At 35.3% G+C, this 23021-nt stretch overlaps 1 protein-coding gene across 8 annotated transcripts in view; it reads right to left on the bottom strand.

The window, feature by feature from the left end:
• The window catches only part of MYO6 (myosin VI), a 102462-nt gene that overhangs the window by 23927 nt on the left and 55514 nt on the right, over positions 1 to 23021 (bottom strand). For 6 of the 8 annotated variants that reach the window (XM_021553628.2, XM_021553621.2, XM_031504413.2 and 3 more), the window contains exons 11-23: positions 21451 to 21631; positions 19258 to 19402; positions 13593 to 13750; positions 12958 to 13049; positions 12411 to 12483; positions 11430 to 11557; positions 10291 to 10386; positions 8628 to 8801; positions 4919 to 4957; positions 3211 to 3304; positions 1753 to 1883; positions 1563 to 1640; positions 543 to 672 (exon numbers count right to left, since the gene is read on the bottom strand). In XM_021553628.2, coding sequence (XP_021409303.1) covers positions 543 to 672; positions 1563 to 1640; positions 1753 to 1883; positions 3211 to 3304; positions 4919 to 4957; positions 8628 to 8801; positions 10291 to 10386; positions 11430 to 11557; positions 12411 to 12483; positions 12958 to 13049; positions 13593 to 13750; positions 19258 to 19402; positions 21451 to 21631 — 1519 coding nt within the window. Of the gene's footprint in view, positions 1 to 542; positions 673 to 1562; positions 1641 to 1752; positions 1884 to 3210; positions 3305 to 4918; positions 4958 to 7907; positions 8060 to 8627; positions 8802 to 10290; positions 10387 to 11429; positions 11558 to 12410; positions 12484 to 12957; positions 13050 to 13592; positions 13751 to 19257; positions 19403 to 21450; positions 21632 to 23021 lie in introns of those variants that run through there. The other 2 variants (XM_077782327.1, XM_031504414.2) reach the window with 2 other exon arrangements.

The raw sequence follows: 23021 nt of genomic DNA on the forward strand, positions 1-23021 counted from the left end.
TACTTTCTGTCCTGTCTTTCTGTAAAAAAATAGACTAAATGGCATAAATGTCTTGGTCAAACCAAAGATTTTAGTGTTACAATCTCTGATGCTTGATCTCTTTATCATAAGAATTCAGAAATTCTATTTGCTCCACTATAAACTGCAATAAATAATAATCAATCAGTGACACACTGTGCTGGCCCAAATGCACAGCCATGTGTGCACTGGAATGAGGCCTTTATGCTTTTTTTCCCCATTTTAATGCACAGTTTTCACCCTGCATGTTATTAGAGATTGCTGACATTCTGCATCAGACCTTTTCCCATCTCCCAGATACCTTTTCTGAAGCACACCAAAAGTGCCAATCTCTATTCCACACCACCTTACACACAGTAAACTTCAAGAAAAATCCCACCAACCTCCAAATCAATTACTCAGACTTCAGTATGTAACCTTATGCTATATATGTCCTTGGCCACATTTCAAGATGTTAATTGTTAATATATGCTTGGCTGTATTTTTAAGAAATATTTTGAATTAATAAAACATAAAACACATACATTTAATCACTGAGAGAGAACACCATTGGACTTTTTTCCAACGACTGCAGATAAGCCAGCGATTCACTCGTTTAACCAGCTCTGCTAAGTGATCCGGATCAGACTTCATTATCTGATCAAACTCTGCAAACTAAATTATAATTAAAACAGGTTTTACATATTAGGAGGACAGACAATGTTAGACATTATCATTTGAGATCATGCCGAGTTAAAATGTTAAAATATTTTTAACAAAAACTGTATGTCGTTATATCAGCTTTCTATTAAAGTCAGCAGATAAATTTTATTACTCTTTATTGTTTAATGGTAATAGAAATTGCAACTACAGATTTTTTATATGTTTGTTTTATGGCTGTCCAACACTTGGCATTTTGAATAATATAACCATTCACTAATCACCAAAAATAATTACTGACAAATATTTTAAAAATAAATTGTTTTTCTACATCCTGGAAATGAACTCTGGCCTTCCACAACTTCAAGACACATGTAATTGTATATGTGGGGGAAAAAGAAAGCTGAAAGCACTTCTCAGTTTTTAATCTTTGCATGAATTTCCCTTGAAGGCAACGTTTTCTGAAAATCCTGCACTTCTTTTCAGTAATTATATGACAAGAAGAACATTCTTCTGAGATTACAATAATTTTCCTTTCTCATCACAATAGCTCTTGACTTTATCTCCTTTCTCTGAATAGAAGCAGTGCTCAGAATCACAGAAAGACATTTCAGTTATAAACAGATTTTACTGAAAAATATTTCTTCTTGGATATGACTTCCTCTTTTTAATAGTCAACATAATTCTTGGAATACAAACATTGCATTAGAAATACTTTAGCATCAGCAATAAGACTACAAAACTAATTGTATCAGTATGAATTTTGTGGTTTATTCAAAGAATATGAACAAAATTATTTATACAACCCGGGCAACCTTAATTAGGTTGGCAACACTTTTATCAATGTGTTAAACAATGACACTTTCAAAGGTCCTTTCAAACTGAAATTATTCTAAAAAGATTACCTTTCCAGGTCTAAAAAACACCTTGGTTAGTCCAAATTTGTAATCATTTTCATTCAGTCCCAGGGCTTTAAATAGGGCCTGAAACACAGAAAACAGAAAGGATTGTATTCTGCCTCCTTCAAAAGAACACAAACACCAACATCACAATATATTTTCTCTCCTGGATGATACAGAATAATTATTTCCTTACTTTGCAAAAAAGCCTAGGGTCCAGTCGAGCCAATTTTTCAGGCAAGTATTTCTTGTACATATTGTATAGCTCATGAAATGAAGCTCGTGATGGGAAACCGCCTTGCATCAAATCCAAAACTGACACCATCCCTAAATTCACACAGACACAAACACAAAAGCTGGGATCAGTAACATGCAAATTAAGCAGTGAATTTTATGATAACTGTAGGTTTGTGACATAAGACTCAAAGACATTGTTCAGAGACTAAACCACTAAGTTCAGCTGGGATTTGATCAAGCCTGTAGCATGTGATCAGTCACAAAAAGTTAATACTGACCACATGAGAAAAGCCCATAAAATTTTCTCCCTATTTGAGAGGTAAGTAACACTCAATCATCCATAGGATTTTTCTTCTAATATTTCTTCTAAAACCTTTTTTCTTTTCAGCAGATTTGACATTTTCATTTTTAAAGGGAAGACAAAAAGACCCAAATCCACACCCCAAACCACCAAATAATGTCCACCCAGGCTTTTATTTTAATCATGTGAATGGTATTTGTGAGATGTGGTGCAGATGCAACCTCAAATACATATACAGTCCTAGAACATTTAGTGTACTTGAAATACTAAGTATCAGCCGCTAAGATGTAACTTTAATGTCCTGAATAATGTTACTACATTTTGGCTGCGACTAGGACATCAGTAAAGCCCAGACACTGTCTGTAAGATTCAAATTACTTCAGCAGCACAGGCCATACAAGTTTTTACCCACTACTTGACATAACCCTATCCAAGGAGGCTGCAGCTATTTTTTCAAGTTAGACCTTAACTTATGATTGCTGTCATAAAACTTCATCTTTGCATACTTGCTTTCAATAGAAATTTAATTTGTTTATACTGTCTTTGTTTTTCAAAAAGTTCAGTGGGACATGAGCAAATAAAGCTACAAATTTGGAAAGCATCTAGCATTTCAAGAATAATGAAGATGCAGTATTTAATCTATGTTAGATGTTCAGCTCCAAATCAAATTAATAATGATATAAAAAAACTCTTGAGAAAGTAAACCAGTATAATTAAATTTGATCATAGTATCTATAAAATCTAAGAACACTGGTATGCTTCAATTATTAGATATCTCAGCTAACAATGACTGCCTCTAAATGCACACAGGACTTTCTAACACTTCAACAGAAATTTAAAATTCTATTGTACCAGACTGAACTGGTGCCCTATTAATACTGTAAGCAACTCTTCTTTGCAAAAAGAGTCCTAACGGCAATTCAGATTAATTATTTCTAAAATGAATGCTAAGTTACTAAAAATCTAAATAGCTGCTTATTAGGCATAAATAATCTATCTTCTAGAAAACAGTTCAAGCAAGGAACTACTACTTTTATCCCACATAGTTCAAACTTAGGGTAATATGTAATCACCAAAGTAAAAATCAGAGGGAAAAATACCAGAGGCATATATTACCTGAACACTGAAGCTGAGAGAGGATCTGTCCTCCTTCAAAGTGGTGACTTGTCATCTTCAGATTAGGTTTGATACAGCGAATAAAGCTTGACCCCTATGACCAAAGCAACAAGTTAGCAAAATACACAGATTTGTAAAACTCCTAAAATAACAGTTAATGATTTAAGACTTATGAGTGGGGAGAAAAAAAAAGATACAAAACAATAGTATTCTAAGAGAGAAATTACCATAGAATCATGGAATGTAAAGGGCTTGGAATGGGCCTTAAAGATAATCAAGTCCAAGCCCCAGTCTTTTTCTCTCACATATCAGTAACCTTGGTCTTGATGTAACTGATCTCAGTGCTCAAGCTATTAATTGGATCCTTAATTCTGTTGAATTTTCACTCAACTATTCTCCTTAACATATATACAATCTATGATTTATGACTCTAGATCCTACTACACTCAGTATCTTCCACAGTCTCAACACTAAAATGCTCCAGAGTTCACATCAGCAAACATGCTACCAGACTCCATCAGAATCATGCCAGATGAACCTGACCTTCCTTAACTTCTACTTTTTACAACTTCCTTTGGCTCACAGCTTCAGTCTCCCTTCCCTGCTGTTGTTCCAGTCTCTGTTATGACCGTGTGTGCTATGGTTTTGACCACTGCCCTCTCTGATCATTTCACATTCATCAAGGATAACATTTTGCCAACCACCATCCAGTTATTCAGATTTTCCTGTAACAGGTGACTGCTAATGACAACTTTCCATATACTACAACAAAACTGGGACTGAGAAAACATAGTATTAATCCCAGTTTGTAGCTATTCTCTCTTTTTCCACCTCTCAGCTGAGAATAACACCTGCCAAAGGGAACTCTACATTAACAATATCTCCTTAATCATGGATAAGCTAAATTCAGTACAGCAAGCCTGGCCACACATTTTTTTCCCTGGACTGTGTTTCAGCTCCAGAATGTTCTGAGTGAAATAGATCACCCTTTAGACCGGCCTCATGACTACAGTAAAATCTTATATGCTGGCTATACTCCAAGTACCTCACTGCTTTGTTTCCCTTGATCTTCCACCCTTTTTCTTTTTTTGACATATTATAATCTAATATCTATAATTGGTTAGACATGTGGTCAAGAGAAACAACACTGTGGTCCTGCAACACCAAGTTCTAAAATAAAATGGCATGTTGTACATGGAGAATTTCACAAGCTATCTAATTACATCAGCTAAATTAACAAATATTCATTAGGGGACTCAGTTTCTTTGACCACATGTGTATTTACAGCCTGTCAAAAAAGCAAAATGAAAAAAAATTAATGACTTTATGGAATATAAAAACAGTAATTAATAAATTACTTCTTAGATAACTTACTTCTAAGAAACATTTCTAAATTTTCTGCAAACTAGTCATCAATGATAACCAGTGAACATAAAGAAGTAAAAGTGACAAAAAAGGAGCAGCACAGACAGATTTCACATTGCTTATTCAAATGTTTTAACTTTCATTCTACAACTTTTTTGAAGGTGGTGGGTTTTTCAAGTAAATCAATAACCATTACATGCACAGGAAGATGTTCTCTAAGTGCCATGTAGCTGCAAACTCTAAAGCAATCACTAATCACATTTATTTTAAGCCCTAATATTGAGATAATCTATTTTGCCTTATGTAGAAAAAACTGTGAACCTACATCTGTATATATACTTACAGTACTGTGTAGTTTCTCAAGTAGTAAATTTAACTGTGTCTGTAAAAGAAAACAGGTTTTTCAAGAGCCTTACCATGACATGTAGAAATATACACACCAAATAGAGGTACAGCATTACTGCATGCATGTTCATTGTTAGTGAGACAGAACTGATAAACCAAACATTCACGAATTTTAGTGGACAAAATCATGCAAGTGTGCATGTATGGCCTTGAGGAAATTGCTTGTATTTAATTGTACAACAATACTGCATGGACTAGTCACTTATTAAAACATAATTATTAAAAAAAAACCATGCAAGTCCGTTTGGTAAAATAAAAAATAATGACCATATAATAAAATTATAAAAAAATAGACCAATCAGCAATCACTTTTAAAAAACACACTGAAAATTTGTGAAATCCCAAATTTCATCTATAACAGGCATCATTTGTATGTTAAATAATTAACACTAAGTGTATTCTTAGGCTTTTCTTCTGGATTTTTCTGAAATTATGCTAACATTTTCCTGCAATAATCTATTTTTATTTCCAAACTTCCAACTTTTTAATTCTCTGTAGATGACAAAAAAACTAGAATTTTAAAATTACATTTGCTGAGGTTGCATTTAAATATACTGTGATGAGAAAAGACTGCAATACTACTATTATTTGGAGTCAAGTCTTCAGGATAACCAGAGACTTAGAGCAATCAGAAAAAACAGTTTAGAGTTGCTATTGAAAGTAATTGGAAGAGACTTCAAATATTCCAAAACCACATCAGAAAAACAGCAATATTTTTACTTTAGAGGTGTGTCTGTTTTGCCACATAAATTACTACTGGGCCAGCCTTTCTAGTTTATTAGCAAACTTTAAGTGTATAGATTGCAGCAATACAAAATTCAGTATGTCTTAACATATTCATTTTCAGCACGAGAAGCAAAAGGATCTGACTTGTGACTTAATTTTTTTTAGCCAGATCTTTCAATTACCTTGAATCCAAGAAACAAGATTTGTATGCATAGTGTGCTTCACCTACAGCAGCCAGTTGTCGCTCTGGCAGATAAAATTGGTTTGGGATTTTCTTAACTGAACATGGATGTGGTTAGAAAGAGTGCCACAAGAAGCATGATAAACACTAATAACCTCTTGCTCAGTTTTTACTTAACACATACTCTTTATATCTCCACTTGACCATAATATGTTTTCTTAAGTCAGAAACACTTAAGTTTGTAATAGACAGTCTAATTTCCATCAACAAAATACATTTCTGCTTGAGGAAAAATACCCCTTCCTTATACTCTGTGACTTACCAAGAAATAAGCTAGAGACATTCTCAGGTGAATTTCTCCAACAAAATGCATAGATGAGTAAAACATATTGCTAAAACTACTGCTTTTTGAATTGTCACAATTTAATTCATTATTAGCATAAGGTAAAATCATCTCAAATAATCTTGAAGAGATCCGATGATAAATTAATCATTATTTTCTCAACTGATTAATGAGAATTAATTTTAATTAGTTATAAGGAAGGGATGTGTGAAGGATTTCATAAAGAGAAATCCCTGCAACATCATCTAATAATTTATATAATTAGAGGAAGTTCCAATTTCAGAAGTTCAGAAGACTGACAAATTAATGCACAAAGGATTTTTATTCTTAAAGAGATGAAATATGCAGTAAGATAAAAGACCTTATTTTGATGTCATCTGAAGTGAAATTTTCAAGGCTATTAGTGTTCATCAGCATCACATGCTGTGTCTGGGAAGGTAACACTAAATGAATTACTGGAAGTAACACATACACTCAAAAATGCCATGAAACTGGAAAACATTGAAAAAATTATAGATTGATGGGCCAGATCCAAGGAGGACATTAGCTGTGTTCTAGGTGGAGAGATGAATACCAGAGTTCCAAAAGGAAATCCAAAAAAGTTCCCCACAGAATTTCTGCTTCACTTTAGAAATGCCTCCCTTTTAATTCACCTCTCCTTGGGCAGAGGTATAATGCACAAGACCATATCACCGGAAGGTAGGGTCCTAAATCCAAGAGAAATTGAAAATCCAGATGGAAGAAAGAGGAAACTATCTCAAAAGATTCCCCCAATGACTTCATTTTTAAAATACAGTTCTAAAAAGTTGTGGATCCTAGCTTCATTTAAAGCAGACTCATGGCTGCAGGATTTCCTCAGGACATGGCTTATCTCTATGCAACTTTTTAGATGACCTGATGATCATGTATTTTATATTAAAGCAATTGCTACACTTTAATTCAACAACCACTATAGAATTGGAAGAAGTTAAAAAGAATCATCAGAGCAAAACTCAAGAAAGCAGTCTGCTCAATTCCCAGTTAAATGCCAAAACTACTACCTTACAAGTCAGGCTCTGTATCCTACTCTTCCTGGCCCCATGAAAATTTTATTTCTGGCTACCTAACCAAACAACTTCAGAAGGGTGTAATGAGAACACCCTTTGTCAGACTGACCAATATCTTGGTGCTCACTACAGGAAATAAAATAGCCACAGAACACTGAATACAGTATAGACCTGAAGCAGAATACTATTGCTATAAAAAGCAAGTGTGATGCTACCATATACTTCCTGTTCTTCAGCCTCTGCATCTTTACAGAATAGTTCCAAATGCTAGCCACAAAATATGATTATGCAAGAAAGAATTTATCTTGCAGTCCTGATCCAGTACTTAACCTTGATATAGGGGAGAAATGCAGAAACACTCTTCTGCTACTGGCAGTGTCTCAATCTACATGCAAGTATTTTGGATTATGTAAGATACTTGCATTCCCCAGGGACTGTGTAATGAGTCTAGCTAGGAACATGAAGTGGGTTTTGGTGGCCCTAGGTAAGGTAGCATACCAAAACTGTTTCAGCACCTGACTTGAAGGCATACAAATCTTTCATTGGATCTGGCCCAGATGTGTTGAAAAGAGCTCTTGCTGAAATTGCTGCAGCTCTACCAACTGTAAATCCACAAGACTGAAAAATTTACCTGCAGCCCACGATGTGCCTGCTTTTCATCTCTTAATTCCCCTACTGTTCTCTTTCTAGCCATCCTGAGCTGGAATATTCCAGCTAAAATAAAATTGCTGAACGAGAAAAGGATGCAGAAAACATTTGGAAAAGACAAGGTTTGAAGGTCAGCTTTATAACATCAGAAGAAAGGAGAAAATGAGGAGAAGCATCAGATTCAGGTATTGAGAATAGAAACATTCAGCACATTCCTGTGTAAGCCATGACTAAGTATATATTTCAGAAAAGGAAAAACTGTGGTTAGGTTAGGGATTGAATTTTGAGAGTTTGGCCAACTGTAGGGAATCAATACATCTTCTAGAAGGCATCATTACAATAGGATGGAATAAACATATTTTGTCACATCTAGAACATTTTAAAGTCCACAGAATCCAAATTTAAATACCAAAATCTTTTGAATAAAGGCTTCTATGAGGCTTTGAAAGATTCTGACCTAAAAATCACTGTATAATCTCTGTAAGGACTATAATGAAATATACTTTTGACAAAAATGCATAGCATGTAGCTTAAATATACCAGTTTTTTATAATTCAACAGTAGAAAAACATCTATTTAACCAAATTTTCTTCTGAATCTCAAGTTACTACTAGTTCTCCCAACCTTAGGTTCTACTTAATTCAAGTAACATAAAACTGGCATATGTTACAAGAAGATAGGACTCTTTACTATATGATTTTACCTTGAATTTGTTGCCCACACTGATGAAACTGAGTTTGCCAGCTTTTTGTTTGGGATCCTTGTTGTTATTAGTGTTGGTCTCAAACAACTGTCGAACAAACTTATCCTTGGATTCACATATAAGAGATTGAAGAGACATGTGCAAAGCATCATTGTTTTTTTCCACAAATTGCATCTGAAAAGACAACCCAAGAGATAAAAGCACATTTGTTTTCCTATCCAAGTTACTTCCATCTAATTAGAAAACTAAAGGAAACATAGTTATATATTTAATTCAAAAATCAGCAAGAATACATGGGGTAAATATTAATATATTATTTCAAACAACTTTTCAGCTGGATACACAAAACCCTAATGCCAGAAAGAAAAGCCATTCTTAAGTTTGAAGGATGTTGTTGGAATTATGAAACCCAAAGAAAGGTCTGGCGCCTTTAAAGGGATCAGTTGTTTTTTTGTCAATGACTATCCTCCTTCCATTTCCAGCATTCAGCACATCATCATCACCTGGGAGCTCTGAGAAGCTTAATTCTTCACTGCTTGTAATATCATTTAAGATCTATTGTGAAATGGGAATTAACATACACACTTAAATCTACACAGTTTGGAAAATAAAATGAAAACAGATTATTTTAAAAGTACTATGACTGTTTAGGAACACTTGATATAATAAAACATATGGTCGCTTCCTACAAACTTTATATCTCTGGTTTTGGATCACTAACTTTGAGAAGAACCATTACATTGAAACTCAGTGCTCAATACATTAGTATCCAATCTCACACTTACAAAATCCTCAATAGCTTTTGATGCAAACAATAGAGACTTCGATATTAATGAAGAGATGATACCAAGACTACTTTGAAGAAAATGCCGATTTCCGCACATCCCAGAAAAGGGTGATAAGAATCAAAGGACTAACACAAGCCTCCAAAGTTTCCTTGGGCCATGAAGACACAAGAGAGGAATATGCATGCAGCCAAGTAAATAACCCAAGTAGCGTCCTTCATACATGCTGAAGTTATACAGAAACAACAAAGCCTTATGGATCTTCCTTTTATCTTAAACTTTCATTTTTGAAAATTGATGGTCTAGATACTGGCTTCAGGTCTTACAATGTTTTTGTACAATAAGTAATAGTCAAAAGAGCACAAGAATCTGGAATGTATTTTGAGGGTAGCAATTTCAGGTATTTTGTATTTTTACACAAACGAGTCCATTGACAGTAGAAATCGAAAACACAAAGTATGATGGGGATGGGTGTACGAGGATAATCATGTTTCCAAAAAGGTACTCTTCATTAACAATACTTTTATATCACATAGTTTATTCTTCTCCCCAGGATGTAAACACCTTTTGATGCAAAATTTGCAGTAGGTTGTGAATCAATATATATAATACTGACACCATTACCTATAGATTTGAAACCAACTTTTACACAAAACACATGTCATTAAAAAAGGCTGTAACCTGAAAAGTTAAAAGAAACTGTCAATTCTGTCAAATATACAAAAAATCTGTTTCAAAGTTAAGACATATCAATGTTTGAACTGCTGATCACAAGAAATTTTGTCATTTAAAAATAGAAAAAATAGAAAATAAAAAATAGAAAAAATAGAAATGTTCTACAAAATACAATAAACATAGTGTCCCATAGATAAAATTACCGTTTCATAGCATACTGCTCCTGCAAAGTGTCGGATAATGAAGCCTTCATCATCTCTGATATTTCTGTGAACAGCCAGTTTAGACTTTCTAGGAATCTAGAATTAAGAAGTTGAATTACAAAGGAGTATTGCAATGGAGACTAAGAAAAAGTTTATTCTTAGAGCACAACCATGATCTGCCAGGAGCACTAAGTGTTAAAAATCACATTTCCTGTAAGTACAATTGTGCTGATCATTAGCACTCCTGTCCAAATCATGGTGTTCTAAAAACCTAATTTCGAACTCTTCCACACTCTTAAATACATTGCATTCAAAATACATGTCATCAGGATTGCTAATACCAGCCATCTGATTTTGGTTGTGCCTTTAATCAAGTTTTCTTTATCATAAATTTGACAGCTAATGAATAATCTTGTTAGAATTAGACCAAAGCTCAAGAAACAGCTTTAGATGGTGTCTCTTAACAGGCAAAAACCCAGCTGATCATAAACATACCATCAGAATGTTTCATTGCACAGCAACTGAGGAAAGCAGGATTAAGTGGAAACTTAACACAAGATAAACAGATGACAATTTTGGTAAATTAATTATTAATAACGGCTTACTTTGCTTGCATTTTTTCAGCTTTTTTTTAAATTTCAACACAATTCATGGATATAAATTGCAACAATTTGCCTTAATCTTCCAGACAGTGCTGTATATTAAAAAATAAGCAACAAAAAATTTTCCTAGTATGATTCCTATATTTATCTATGAAGTGCTAGCTAGACACTAGACATGAGTCAAAAGTTCGTCAAAGCAAGACATTTTTTAGAAGAAAAACAAAATAACTCATCTGATATGAAACAATCTAAATTAAAACATGTTTTTACTTCCTTTTTATGTTTTACATGTTAAAAATCAAAGGTAAGTGAAGAATATGGCTTTAGTTTCAGCAGGATATTAGAATTCCTTGAAGCCTTCAGTGAACCTTTCATCAAATCTAATAACCAAAGTTGTCCTTAACAAAGAGGTACAGACTGTGCAGACTGGGTGGTATGAGATTTCTTACGAAAGATTTTCATTAAATTGAAGTGTTACTATCAACTATTCCAAGAACTGTTTCATTAAAACAAGACAGGCAACAAAAATAAACCTACCGAGAGCCTGAAATGGTCCTTGTGTTTTTGATGCACAACTGAAGTAAAATGCTGGTCACTTGGTTGGGGAAGACGATTTTCTTCATCCAAAATATCCAGTACACCTACTAATTTTGCTTCAATCAAATCTATTAATAAAAAAAAAAAAACATATATTTATGGAAATTGAATATATCAACTTGTATCAGCACTGAACATTATACACCTAAATGCTACTAATCTGACTCTCTACAAAAGTACCTTAGGAAAGCCATTAAACAAAATACAAGAAGTCATGGCAAATCAATTCTATGTATCTTAATACGTATGTATAGGATATCCATCAAATCTAGAAGTCCTAATTCTTGTGGAACATGGGAGAAAAAGATCAGGAACTGATTGTTTGATTTTAACTCTTGGTCTCAAGTTGAAATTAGCTGCCCAAAAAGTGCCCAAGTCTTCTTACACTATGATCCTAGGTCTAGCTTCAATTGCTGGGGGATATTTTTTAGCTTTTCATCCACATTTCACCACATGTCAAAAATAAAAGGTTAATATTTCCATTTGACAACATGATTCAGTAAGAAGTAGAAATTTGTTTTAGAAAAGGCAGACCAGAATTGAGCATACAGTGGTGATTTCACAACTTTAACAACTGCATTGCCTTGATCTCTCACATATTCCAAAGCCCTTGAAAGCTGACATAGAAATTCATGTTCTTGAAACTATTAGACACAAACTCACAGTTTAGCAATTTTTTTCCATTCTCTATGAAACTGCTCATTTAAGAGGAATTTTTACTACAAACATTTTCCTGTGGAAAGGATGAAACTTCTAATGCTTGTACTGTAGAAATGCCTATGAACTCTTAAGACTGTGAATTGAATGAGGCTATACATAAAACCATAAAATTACTAGTGCTATGCATATTTCACCTCCTCTGCTTGAAGGTTTTTTCCTCATGACAGTAACAAAAAGCTTGGCAATTCAAGACGTACATACCTATACAGTCCTGATTATCAACATAACGAACTTCATTAACCCCCAGGCCTTCTTTCTGGTAAAGTTCTTGTTCCTAAAGTTACAAAAAAAAAGTAATTGAAAAGAGAAAACACTGCTCTTATTTTTTTTTTTTTTTACTGAAAAGAAATCAAGAAAAAAATTATTTTTTCTAATAAACAAGAAGCAATTTTAAAAAATATAGCATGAATCAACACACATTTGAGAATTTCCTTACATAGCTCAATATATTCCAACTTTAACACTTTAGTGATTTTCATTAGGTATTAGCGATTATCCTATCTCTGGTTACCTCATTGCTGGTTTTCAAAAATCCACATTATTTTCTGACACAACCAGATGTTAAATAATATAGAAACAGTATGTCAAGTGATTTTTTTTATTCAAACATAATGTGTAATCTTATGAAAAGCAGTGCTACTTAAAGTATCTCTTCAGCAAAAAAAAAAAAAAAAAAAAAAAAAAAAAAAATCCTCAAATATAACAGTAAAAAACCAAATCCTCAAATATAACATTAAATATGTCATACCTCTTTCAGAATTCTTTCATTAAAAAATTGCTGCAGTTTTTCATTACAGTAGTTTATACAGAATTGTTCAAAACTGTTGTGTTCAAAGTACTCTGAAAGACAGAAGTTAAACTTTTATGATAAAACTGTTCCAAGAGTTTAAATTAAATAGTAAATAAGAGAAGCTTCACAGTGTTAATATTTAAAGATGTGTTCAGATCCATAGCCATTTCTTTCAGCAAAATGAAATCTTTTACAGATTTCCAAGCTGTACACAAGGCATCTAAAAATACTGCAGCAGATAATATTTTTAAGATAAATGACAGACAGTTGGCAGCAAACCAAAGCAAGATGCTACCAGACAGTGAAATTGTACAAATACACCCTCATGCATCCATAATACAACAGGCTGGCAGTAGATTTCAAAACCCTAAAGACCTGAAAACCAAAGGCTGTTCCCCTGGACAACATTGGAAGGACTAGAGCACATCACAAAACATGCCCTGTTTTGGATTTTCAGTAAGTCAAAGACAGCAAAAGCTTTACAAGAACCATCAACACAAAAAAGAAAACCCTCCCACTCTTCATTACAAAATTTGCTATTGAATCTTTGGTGGGAAAAAGTGACAACTAAAAATTATTTTAAGTATACTTACCAAAACCAGCTATATCTAGAACTCCAATGAAGAAGGAAGAAGTTTCAAATGGGAAACACTGGTTTACCCTTTTCACTACATGATCAAACAGATGACTATACACGGTTTTAGCCAACGCATCACGAGCATTGTTTGCTTGTTCCACTTTCAAGGGTACCCTAAAAACAGTAAGATACAGATCTTATTTTTCAGAATTCCTTACTGTGAAATGCTGAGATTAGACTCTAAACTTAGAAACAGCCTTTACAATACCATTAATTAGGACCTAAAAAAAAAAAAAAAAACCCAAAAAAAAAACCTGATCTCTAGGCCTAGGGAGGAAACAACCTTGCCAAGTTAGACTATCTTACCTGTAAAAAAGAATAATGTTTTGCTACCATCAGTAGAAATGAGATTCAGATGCTTTCCTGTTTATTAGATAATTAGAAACTCTATTGACAATTTCCAGAGAAAGATATTTAAAATATATACATCACCATCTACAATAAATATTTCAACTATTTATTTATTTATTATTTGTTTTGTTAGAATAAAGCCTATAGTTTAGTTTTTGCTCTGGCATCTTTTCTGTTCCTCACCCCATCACACCGGTGAGGATGCTGAGAGTGAGAAAGAAGCTGAGAGAAGATACAGCTGGGACAGCTGACCCCAGCTGACCAAAGGGACATTCCCTATCATATGGCATCATGCTCAGCAATAAAAGCTGGAGGAAGAAGAAAGAGGGAAAAGGGAATGATTCTGTTAGTTTTAAAGTTTGTCTTCCTATTAACCACTACACTTGATGAAGTCTGCTATCCTGGGGAGCTGAACACTGACCTTCCAAGAGGAAGTGGAGACTAAATTCCTGCTTTTGCTTTGTTTGCATGTGTAGCTTTTGCTTACCTGTTAAACTGTCTTTATCTTAACCCATTTGTTTTCTCATTTTTACCCTTCCCCATCCCACTGGCAGGGAGTAAGCAAATGGCTACGAGGGGCTGAGCTACCAGTTGGAGTTATACCACAACAACAGCTTACCTATACTGCATTATTTCCTTCACTTCCCAGAGTTCATAAGCACTAAACTAATAATTACTATTTTATTTTGTCAAGGATAATACTTCTGATTCAGAATCACGAAAGTGATGGAGATCACTTTCTATGGTGACTGGTAAGGCATGGAACCAGAGTCTCCATTCCCAAAGGACACTTGCAGCTACATTACATTTGATAGTAATTAGCTTTAACACACAATCTTGTCTTCCATTAAGGATCTATCTTAAGGTAATGAGTACTGACAGAAATCTCAGCTTATAAATAGAAGTAAGGTACCTTTGCATTCTGTTCTGAAACTTTTAAGAGATCAGAATACTAATTCCTGTCAGCTGCAGACCTATTACATAATATAATACATTAAAGTAATTTATGTTTTTCACTTACTTTTTTAAACAACATGACAAACAGCATGTATTTACAAAATGGTCCTAGTGCTCAAAATAGCAAATTCTGCCACTGTTAAGTACAATTCTAAAGACTGCACAAACCCTTCCTCTTAAATTTCATAGTATGCAATAAACACACATGGAAAGAAAATGTAACCCTGCAAAGCATTTTGCACAACTGAAAGTTCAGAACCACTAAACAAAGCTGAAAATGCCCTGAGACAGTAGATACACAAGAGCCCCATCACAAAACTGATGTTCAGAACAAGTAGCTTTCTTCTCTTGGCTTGCTTTCCCTCAACTCTTCCTTTCTTTGGTCTGCACAAAGACAAATGACTCTCATTCTTTCTCTTGTTTCTTGCCTGAACAGGAAAAGATAAATTCTCCTTCCTCTATTTCACCTTCTTTCCCTCTCCTGAATTTATCAGCTACTTGAATGGAATAGAGAAAAAGCACTTTGGTAAGGCTGCAAGAAAAACCCTTGTTGGCCTTCATGTCAATTTCTTCAGCAAGATTTCCATTGATCTAGAGTTTGAGGCCTAGGGGAAAGCGCGGATGGGGTAGATTTAGATTGCGGACAACTCCATGTAGTTCCCAAATATATTCCAGAACAAATTAATTAAAAAATGCATAATTTGCCCATGATTTGCAACAACTGAGGGAGAGAGCAGGTGAAGCGACATCCATCAATTACTGGCATCCAATATGGTTATTGGTTAAAGTAAAAGTAGTCTGGATTAAGTAACCGTACCTAGTTAAATACTCCACATAATTAAAGAATATAAGCAGCACATTTGTAATTTGAAAAAAGCTAAAGTTCAAAATAATGTATAAAAGTGTTTTTTGAAAAAGCTTTTCCAATGGACACTTCAGTAGCACTACTAAAAAAAATGCATTTTGGTAGAAAATGTACTACAAAAGAAGCTGGAGGACCTGGAATGATGCAAGTTAATTTTTTTCACCTTGTAAAATAATTTTGTTTGTGATGATGGAGTCCTCTGTGAAAGTCTTATTGGAAAAGAAGAAACTGAGCAAGAGAAAGGCACAGTGGCACATTTACAGTCTAAGAGAAACACCAAATTTTGAATCCTAACACATTATTTCTCTCTGTAAATACACTTCACATGGAAGGCAAAAACATCATCCAAAAAGGTAATTATTATGGGGTTTTGGGAGACAAGGACAGATAGACATAGTGCAGCTGTCAAGTCCCCCAGGCAGTTCACTGCACATGATTATTTAATAAAATTCAGAGAGGTTGCATTTATCATCACCCTCCTACTGTTCCTTGTTGGCTGCACTGTTCCCAGCAGAACAAAGCCTTTGTTATACTCTGAGCACAGTGATTTCAGCTGAGCTATTTATTCACTGTGACCTATTAGGGCTCACATGATCTACTTGCACACAAAAGGTCCCTAAGAAAGAGAGAGAAATGACCAGCTCTTTGGGTTGCTGGAAGAAAAAAAACCCAATGTGCTTGTCAAAACTCTAATACTGATAGCAGCCAAGTAGTTTCTAAACCACACTACCATAGAAAAAATTGTGTCTATGTAAAAAATATCTAAAATGGTCCAATCCCTTTTACATGCAGTAAGCCATGTGAGAAGATGATATTGGTGTATTTATTAGAGTATGTTTCCTTTTAGATGTACGAGTTTAGAAAATGCTAGTGAAAAAGGCTTAATGTATTACTCACTGAGATGTTGTAAGGAGTCTGCTGAATTAATTTTTGATATACCCAAAATAAAACAAGGGGAAAATAAGATCTGCTGGCATAAAAACATAGCTCCTTGTGTTTGCAGACTTCTGAAACTGCACAGTACTAATAATGCTACAGGCTTATAGGATAAATTCATTGATCAGAAAATAAAGTTTTAATCCAAAATAAACTCAAAGCTGTAACAAAAATTAAGAAAACTTCTTTGACAGCGTCACTTGAGGAGTGACATGGCATGCCTCATAATAGTGGTAGCTTAATATGTCCCACAAAACATCCTCAAAAGGAAAATATACAGACAAGTCTTATGTATGTGTTATATGTACAACAGCCAAAATAAATCTGTTCTCAGAGGCTGAATCAGCAGTTGACTGAGAGCACTGCAAAGTGGGGTGCCATCTGAATCTGACATGAATATAATTTATTCAAAGCCATTCCACTTCTATTTAATACTTTCACTTAAAAGGAATGTGAAAATAAGGGTGTTCTCAAAAAATGGGCTCTAATAATACTGAATTAAGAAAGCAGAAAATCTTGGTAACAAGAGTAGTATATAAAATTATTTTCAAAAAATTCATAATGCAAAAACCCACAAGATATATGTCAGTAAAGGAAATGTGGTGGTAGTAAGCTGAGAAGAATTTTAAAAATGCTAAATAAAGATGGAGAATAACCAGGTAAGCAGTAAGTCAACAGAGAAAGATCAGCAATTATTGTGCCCAAGTTGAATTAAGTAAAAAATGTTATTGACTTTCAAAACCTGCAATGTTCATATTGCCATGAATTATTATGAGTGCCATCTGTACTGTATAATAAGTAATTTTCTACTCTAATGTTATCCATGATACTGATAAAGCTTCTCCTGGATGAATGTATCAAAGATTTTGCTGAAAATTTAGACATGGTCTAGAAAAGAGCAAATTGTAAAAACTTGGTCAGTATTTTCCACTGGAGACACATTTTCCTGCAAGACTGACATTTTCCTATACATTAAGCTTGCAATGAAGGGAAAAAATTACTTGTAGCACTCCGTATCATCTGATAAGGCAGCAAGATGTCAATGACTCAAAGTCCCCAATTTCTAGTAACTGGTGGGGGAGAGGGAGGGGGAATTTACACTGGGCAGAGAAGAATTTACTCTCCAGAAATGGACTATTGAATACACAATTAAGACATCTAGATCTTGAGCTTTTAACCCAATACAGAGTAACACATCACCCTCTCCTGCCCCCACCAACATTACTTACCATTTGTAAGCACTGCTTACTTACTGCATTAGAACTTTTTCCATAATAATAATAATTTCTGTAATAAATTTCCAAAGGAAAAAAATGCAAATAACTTAAATAAACCCCATTAATATAGATAATTATGAGTTTCATATATTAAACATTTGCTGTGATGTGAATAAAGTATTTTCAATTCACTAAAACAATCTAAATGTTTCCATAAGTTAATAAAAAGCACACCTGTATTCTTCCAAGGAGTGAATGTTCATTAGCTTCCTAATTAAAAGACCGACATATACAGCTGAACACTGAGAATTACTTTAACGTGCTCAAAACTGCTTAGTCCAAGTTCAGTTTTTGATGTGAACTCCAGAAAATACTCAACATGGAAAACTAAATGTCAAAACACACAATTCAGTTGCAGGCATCTTAGCTAGCATCCCTGACAGCTTGTGTGCTAGGTTCAATCTCAGCAAGAGAATTGTGTGAAATCCATAGGTTTTTCATAAATACCAGGTAACTGCATTGTCATTTTCACAAAACTCAGTTTTGCAAGAGTCATAAATTTTATGGTTTTGAAATGTTATCACCAGTACCATATTTATACATGTTTTTTGTCCTTATTCCTTCTCCATGTGCATACAGAAAGAAATCACTATCTTGCTTCTGTGCCTAGGAAGTTACCTTGATAAGAACTTCAGAAAAAAAAAATTTAAAAACCCAAAATAACACACTTTCTATCCGTGTTTTTGTGAAACCTTATTAACAGCCAAGATTAAAACCAGCAAAACGCAGCACATTTCTGGATTACCATTTACAGGGGTGTTTTTAAAGTCAAAACTTGATTTCAGCAGCATTAGAGATGACAAACACAAGGACACTGATCACTCATTAAGAAGAGTGGCTATCCTGCCCTCTAATTAAAGCATCCCTGCCGTATGACAGGGCAGCACTCACGGGAGCTCTGTGCAGCCCTCGTGAGAAAGATCCAAGTGTCACCTGAAACACTTTAGGCACCACATTAACATTCCTTGATAGAGTGTATCTGATAAATCTTTTAGCGTATCAAATTTGCTGCGCAGGCTGTGGATTTAACTGGCTGACTGCTATACTTTCTTTGGCCACACAGCGTACTCACTGACACACGAGAGATTTTAAACAGCACAGAGTGCCGACAGCCTGCCAGCCTTCAGCGCCGTGAGTTCTGTGCGGCAGGGTGCACCTGCGCTCGGTGAGGCGTTGAGAGAGGCAGCAGCCCGGGGTCCGAGCGCACCCAGCCCGCCGCGCCCCGCCGCACTCACTTGATGACCGTGCCCTTGGCGCCGCCCGCCGTGGTGAGCATGACGCGCGAGGTGAGGCTCCCGCGCAGGTCCTCCTCGTCCAGGCCCAGCAGGGCCGCGCAGCGCTCCAGCGCCGCCTGGCTCCGCGCGCGCGGCGTGCAGCCCCCTGCGGACACACGGCGTCACCTCCGAGCTCCGCGGGCGGCCCTCGGAGCCCGGGGAGCCCCCTCAGACAAATACCAAAATAGCGCCTCGCCCGAAAGCTGCGCATGGAATTATGGATTTCGAGAACACTGTCCGGGCTGCTTGTAGGTGCTAACCCCTACAAACTAACTCGAGTGACTTAGAACTTTTGAACTTGGATGCTCCTGTACCCTCCGGGCTCCCTCGCTATGCAGCAGAAGTGCCTGCTAGAGCAGACTCCTGGCACTTGGATTTTTCAGATAAGGCTCTGTACTTGTCCCGGGCTAACAGCCGAGAGGTGCCCTCCCTGCTGCTCTGCGCCTGCCTTGGCGCCAGGGCTCGGCCAGCCGAGAATTCCAACTGGAACACCACCCGCTTCAGTAAAATCCAGCACTTATTTACGTGTATTTCCTGTTGCCTGCTGTAGAGCAGCAACAGAACTTTGGGGGTCTCTGGTAAGAGACTGCCTGCAGCAGTTCAAACGCATACCTTGTGTGAAGACACACAAAATGAGGGAAAAACAAAACATGTATTTAAAATTTAGAAGTCCAATGCATTCATTTATATTTTAGAAGTTCCTTTACATTTTAGAAGATCTATACATTTTATTTATACATTTTATCTATAAATGTTATTTATTTTATTCCAGAAAAAAAAAAATGTGTCTGAATTTCAGTATTTAGAGGACGTAAGTTCTCTGGTGATGTTCCTTTCTCTAAACCCTGACTTCCCTTACCATCTGTGGTTCCCACTCTTCTCATTCATTTCCTCCTCAAACTCACATTTGTGCCTCTTTCACTGTTCAATCTTGTCAATGCCCAAGTCAGAACTCACAAAAGGCCCCAAGAGGGAAGCTCTTTGGGAAGCTTACTGGTTTGAGCTACATGAAGCCACTACCCATCTCTACACCTGCATCTTCCCAGATTCATTCTCATTAATCATGTTCATTTCTGTCATCTTCCTGAACATGGCAACAGCATGAACTGACACTGGGGGGGTTCTCATTTGATCTACACAGTAGAGAGAGGAAAAAATAAAAAAACAAAAACAAAACAACCCACCTCTGTGCCAACCCTAAGCTACCCACTTTGAATTCAGCACTGGCCCTGATTTGACATGTGGGACTAGAGCCCATCCATGATCTCTACTGAACAGAATGTTTTGTACAGTACAGTGCTGATTCTGTACTTGGGGTCAGGAGCTAGTGAGGTTAGCACTCATTTAATTCATCATTCAGAACACTTTAAAATGTCCTTTGATTGCTCTTTGAAATAACTTCACCAACACCTATAAATACTTGAAGTAGGACCAGGAGGAATCAATTTCACTCTGTCTTGCAACTCAAGATAGACCTACATGTTTTCTACAATAGTTGTATTTGAGGTACATTCAGACCCAGAGGAATCAGTCCTTCAGGAATACATGGACTGCAGGTCTCAATTTAGAGAGGCTGACTTCTGTAGTAAGGTAATAAGGACAATTCCCGAATCATTAATTGTCCTTCGTCAACCTTCATGCACATTCTGCAATTAAGTCCCAACTACACTTGTACTTGTGAGCAACATCTTAAAATTAGGAAGTTATATTTACCTAAGTTTTTGCTGAAACGTTTGTTTTTCACCTCTCAAAATACTAGCATGATGTTATTTTTGGAAGCCAAAGGACATAATGCCTTTCCTTATAGGCGGAGTTGCTAATTTCTTATGCCAAGATCTTTTTGTGATATTACAGAGAAGTTGTACTTTAAAGCTATCATTAAAATACAAAATGGCTCTTTTCTTTATATTAAACTTTTCACTGAATAAGTTCTTGAACAATTTCAGTGAAACATTATGTGCTTTCAGAGCATGTAAAGAAGTACAACTTTAAAACAAACAAGTAAACTTGACTTCAAACTGGGGTGAATTAAGACTGAATTACCCATGAACACAAAGACGCTTTCAAAAGCAGTAATTCACATGCAAAGGGAATGTCTCTAATCAAAAGGCGTTTTCAGTATTTTTACAAAAAACAATTTCTATTTCATCTAACCTGAAGTACTCCCAGCTTCCTCAAAATCAATATTTCCAAGGTGAAGAACACCAGCCACTACTCTGAAAAGGTCAAGTTTTTCTTCATCATCCAGTCCAATCTTTTTCATGGCTGTGCACATTCTGTTGAAATCTCCATGATCATCTAACAGTGGATCCTTCAAGGAACCTTCTTTAAGATACTACAAAACAAGAAAAAACAAAAATTTTATATAAGTTCTTTAAAGTAAATGCAAGCAAATATTTCCAGTCAAGAACCAGTAATAACAAACAGCATACAAAGCATGCCAAACTAAGTAGAGATTCGAGTTCTTCATACAATATAGGCTTCACAAGAACCTTTATTTATTTTAAATTGTTGATACTTGGAAGCATGATATTCAAACTTAAATTTCACAGCAAACTTCGCAGAAGCTAGAGAGAATGTGAATGCTAAAGACAGGGGAATATGAGATGGTGAGCAGGGGAAAGGAAGACTTTGGCTAAGGGAGTTATTGGAGCATGTAATACAAAGGAATCCTTCTAGCCCTAAGCAGCTGGAAGAAGATGGAGGTCCTTGCAATAGGATGACAGAAGGACGGGAGTACAGGACAAATCAGAACCAGGAAATTTATCCCTATTCCAAACAGGCTAATTTAGAGAAATGTACTAGTTAACTTCTTGGTGTCATTAAGAAAGAGAAAAGTTGTTTGCAGTGGTCTATGGCTTAGAAGAATACTAGCTATGTTCTGAAATATTAATTTAACATTTTGCTGATTTTTCAAACTTAAATACATTGAAAGCTATTTTAGCTGTAAACCAGTTTAAATAGTAGAAAGTAACACATCTGCATGCAATCAAGAAACTACATGAACATGCACAGACTGAGCTACATTTTTACACGTTTTTAAATGTTTTCAATTAAAAAGAACAATTAACTAAATAAAAGCCTTGCTAATGTCAAATTAGCTAACATGATTTTTATCAAAACAAAACACCACATGCATCTGAAAAATTCACTTCACACAACATGTAGGCACATCAATAACATTAAACTACATGTTTATTAGGTAAAATGATCACCTCATCTTCCTGATAAGGAAAACACAAAAATAATTGAAGTATTAATTGACTATTCCAGCTACTTTTATTCAAAAAACAATCTTAATATTTTTTTATAAAATGACAGCAAATACTAAACTTCCAATTTAAAAACCTAAACAAGGCAATATAATTCCTGTGTAAGCAGCTGCAGTAGGTTTAAATATAATTTAACTTTGATCCTCTATTGAGCCTTCAAATAGATATAGCACTTACATATAAGTATTATGGTACCATATGTTCTGCTAGTCCATGTCATATATATTTTCAGAACTATTCTCTAAGTATGTTTTAATTTAGACAAACATTTATATCAAATCAAGTCTTCTCTTATTTCAAGTCCATCAGAGGACAAGTTTTATGACAACACCCACCTGTAAATCACATCAATAATAGAAAATTGCACAGGTTCATCTTCCAGAAGAAAAAATAAGGGAATGTTGATACTCAGTGCCTACTCACTACAATTCTTCATGAAAGACAAATTGGGTA

This window comes from Lonchura striata, chromosome 3 (genome assembly GCF_046129695.1).
Source record: "Lonchura striata isolate bLonStr1 chromosome 3, bLonStr1.mat, whole genome shotgun sequence".
Taxonomy (NCBI): domain Eukaryota; kingdom Metazoa; phylum Chordata; class Aves; order Passeriformes; family Estrildidae; genus Lonchura; species Lonchura striata.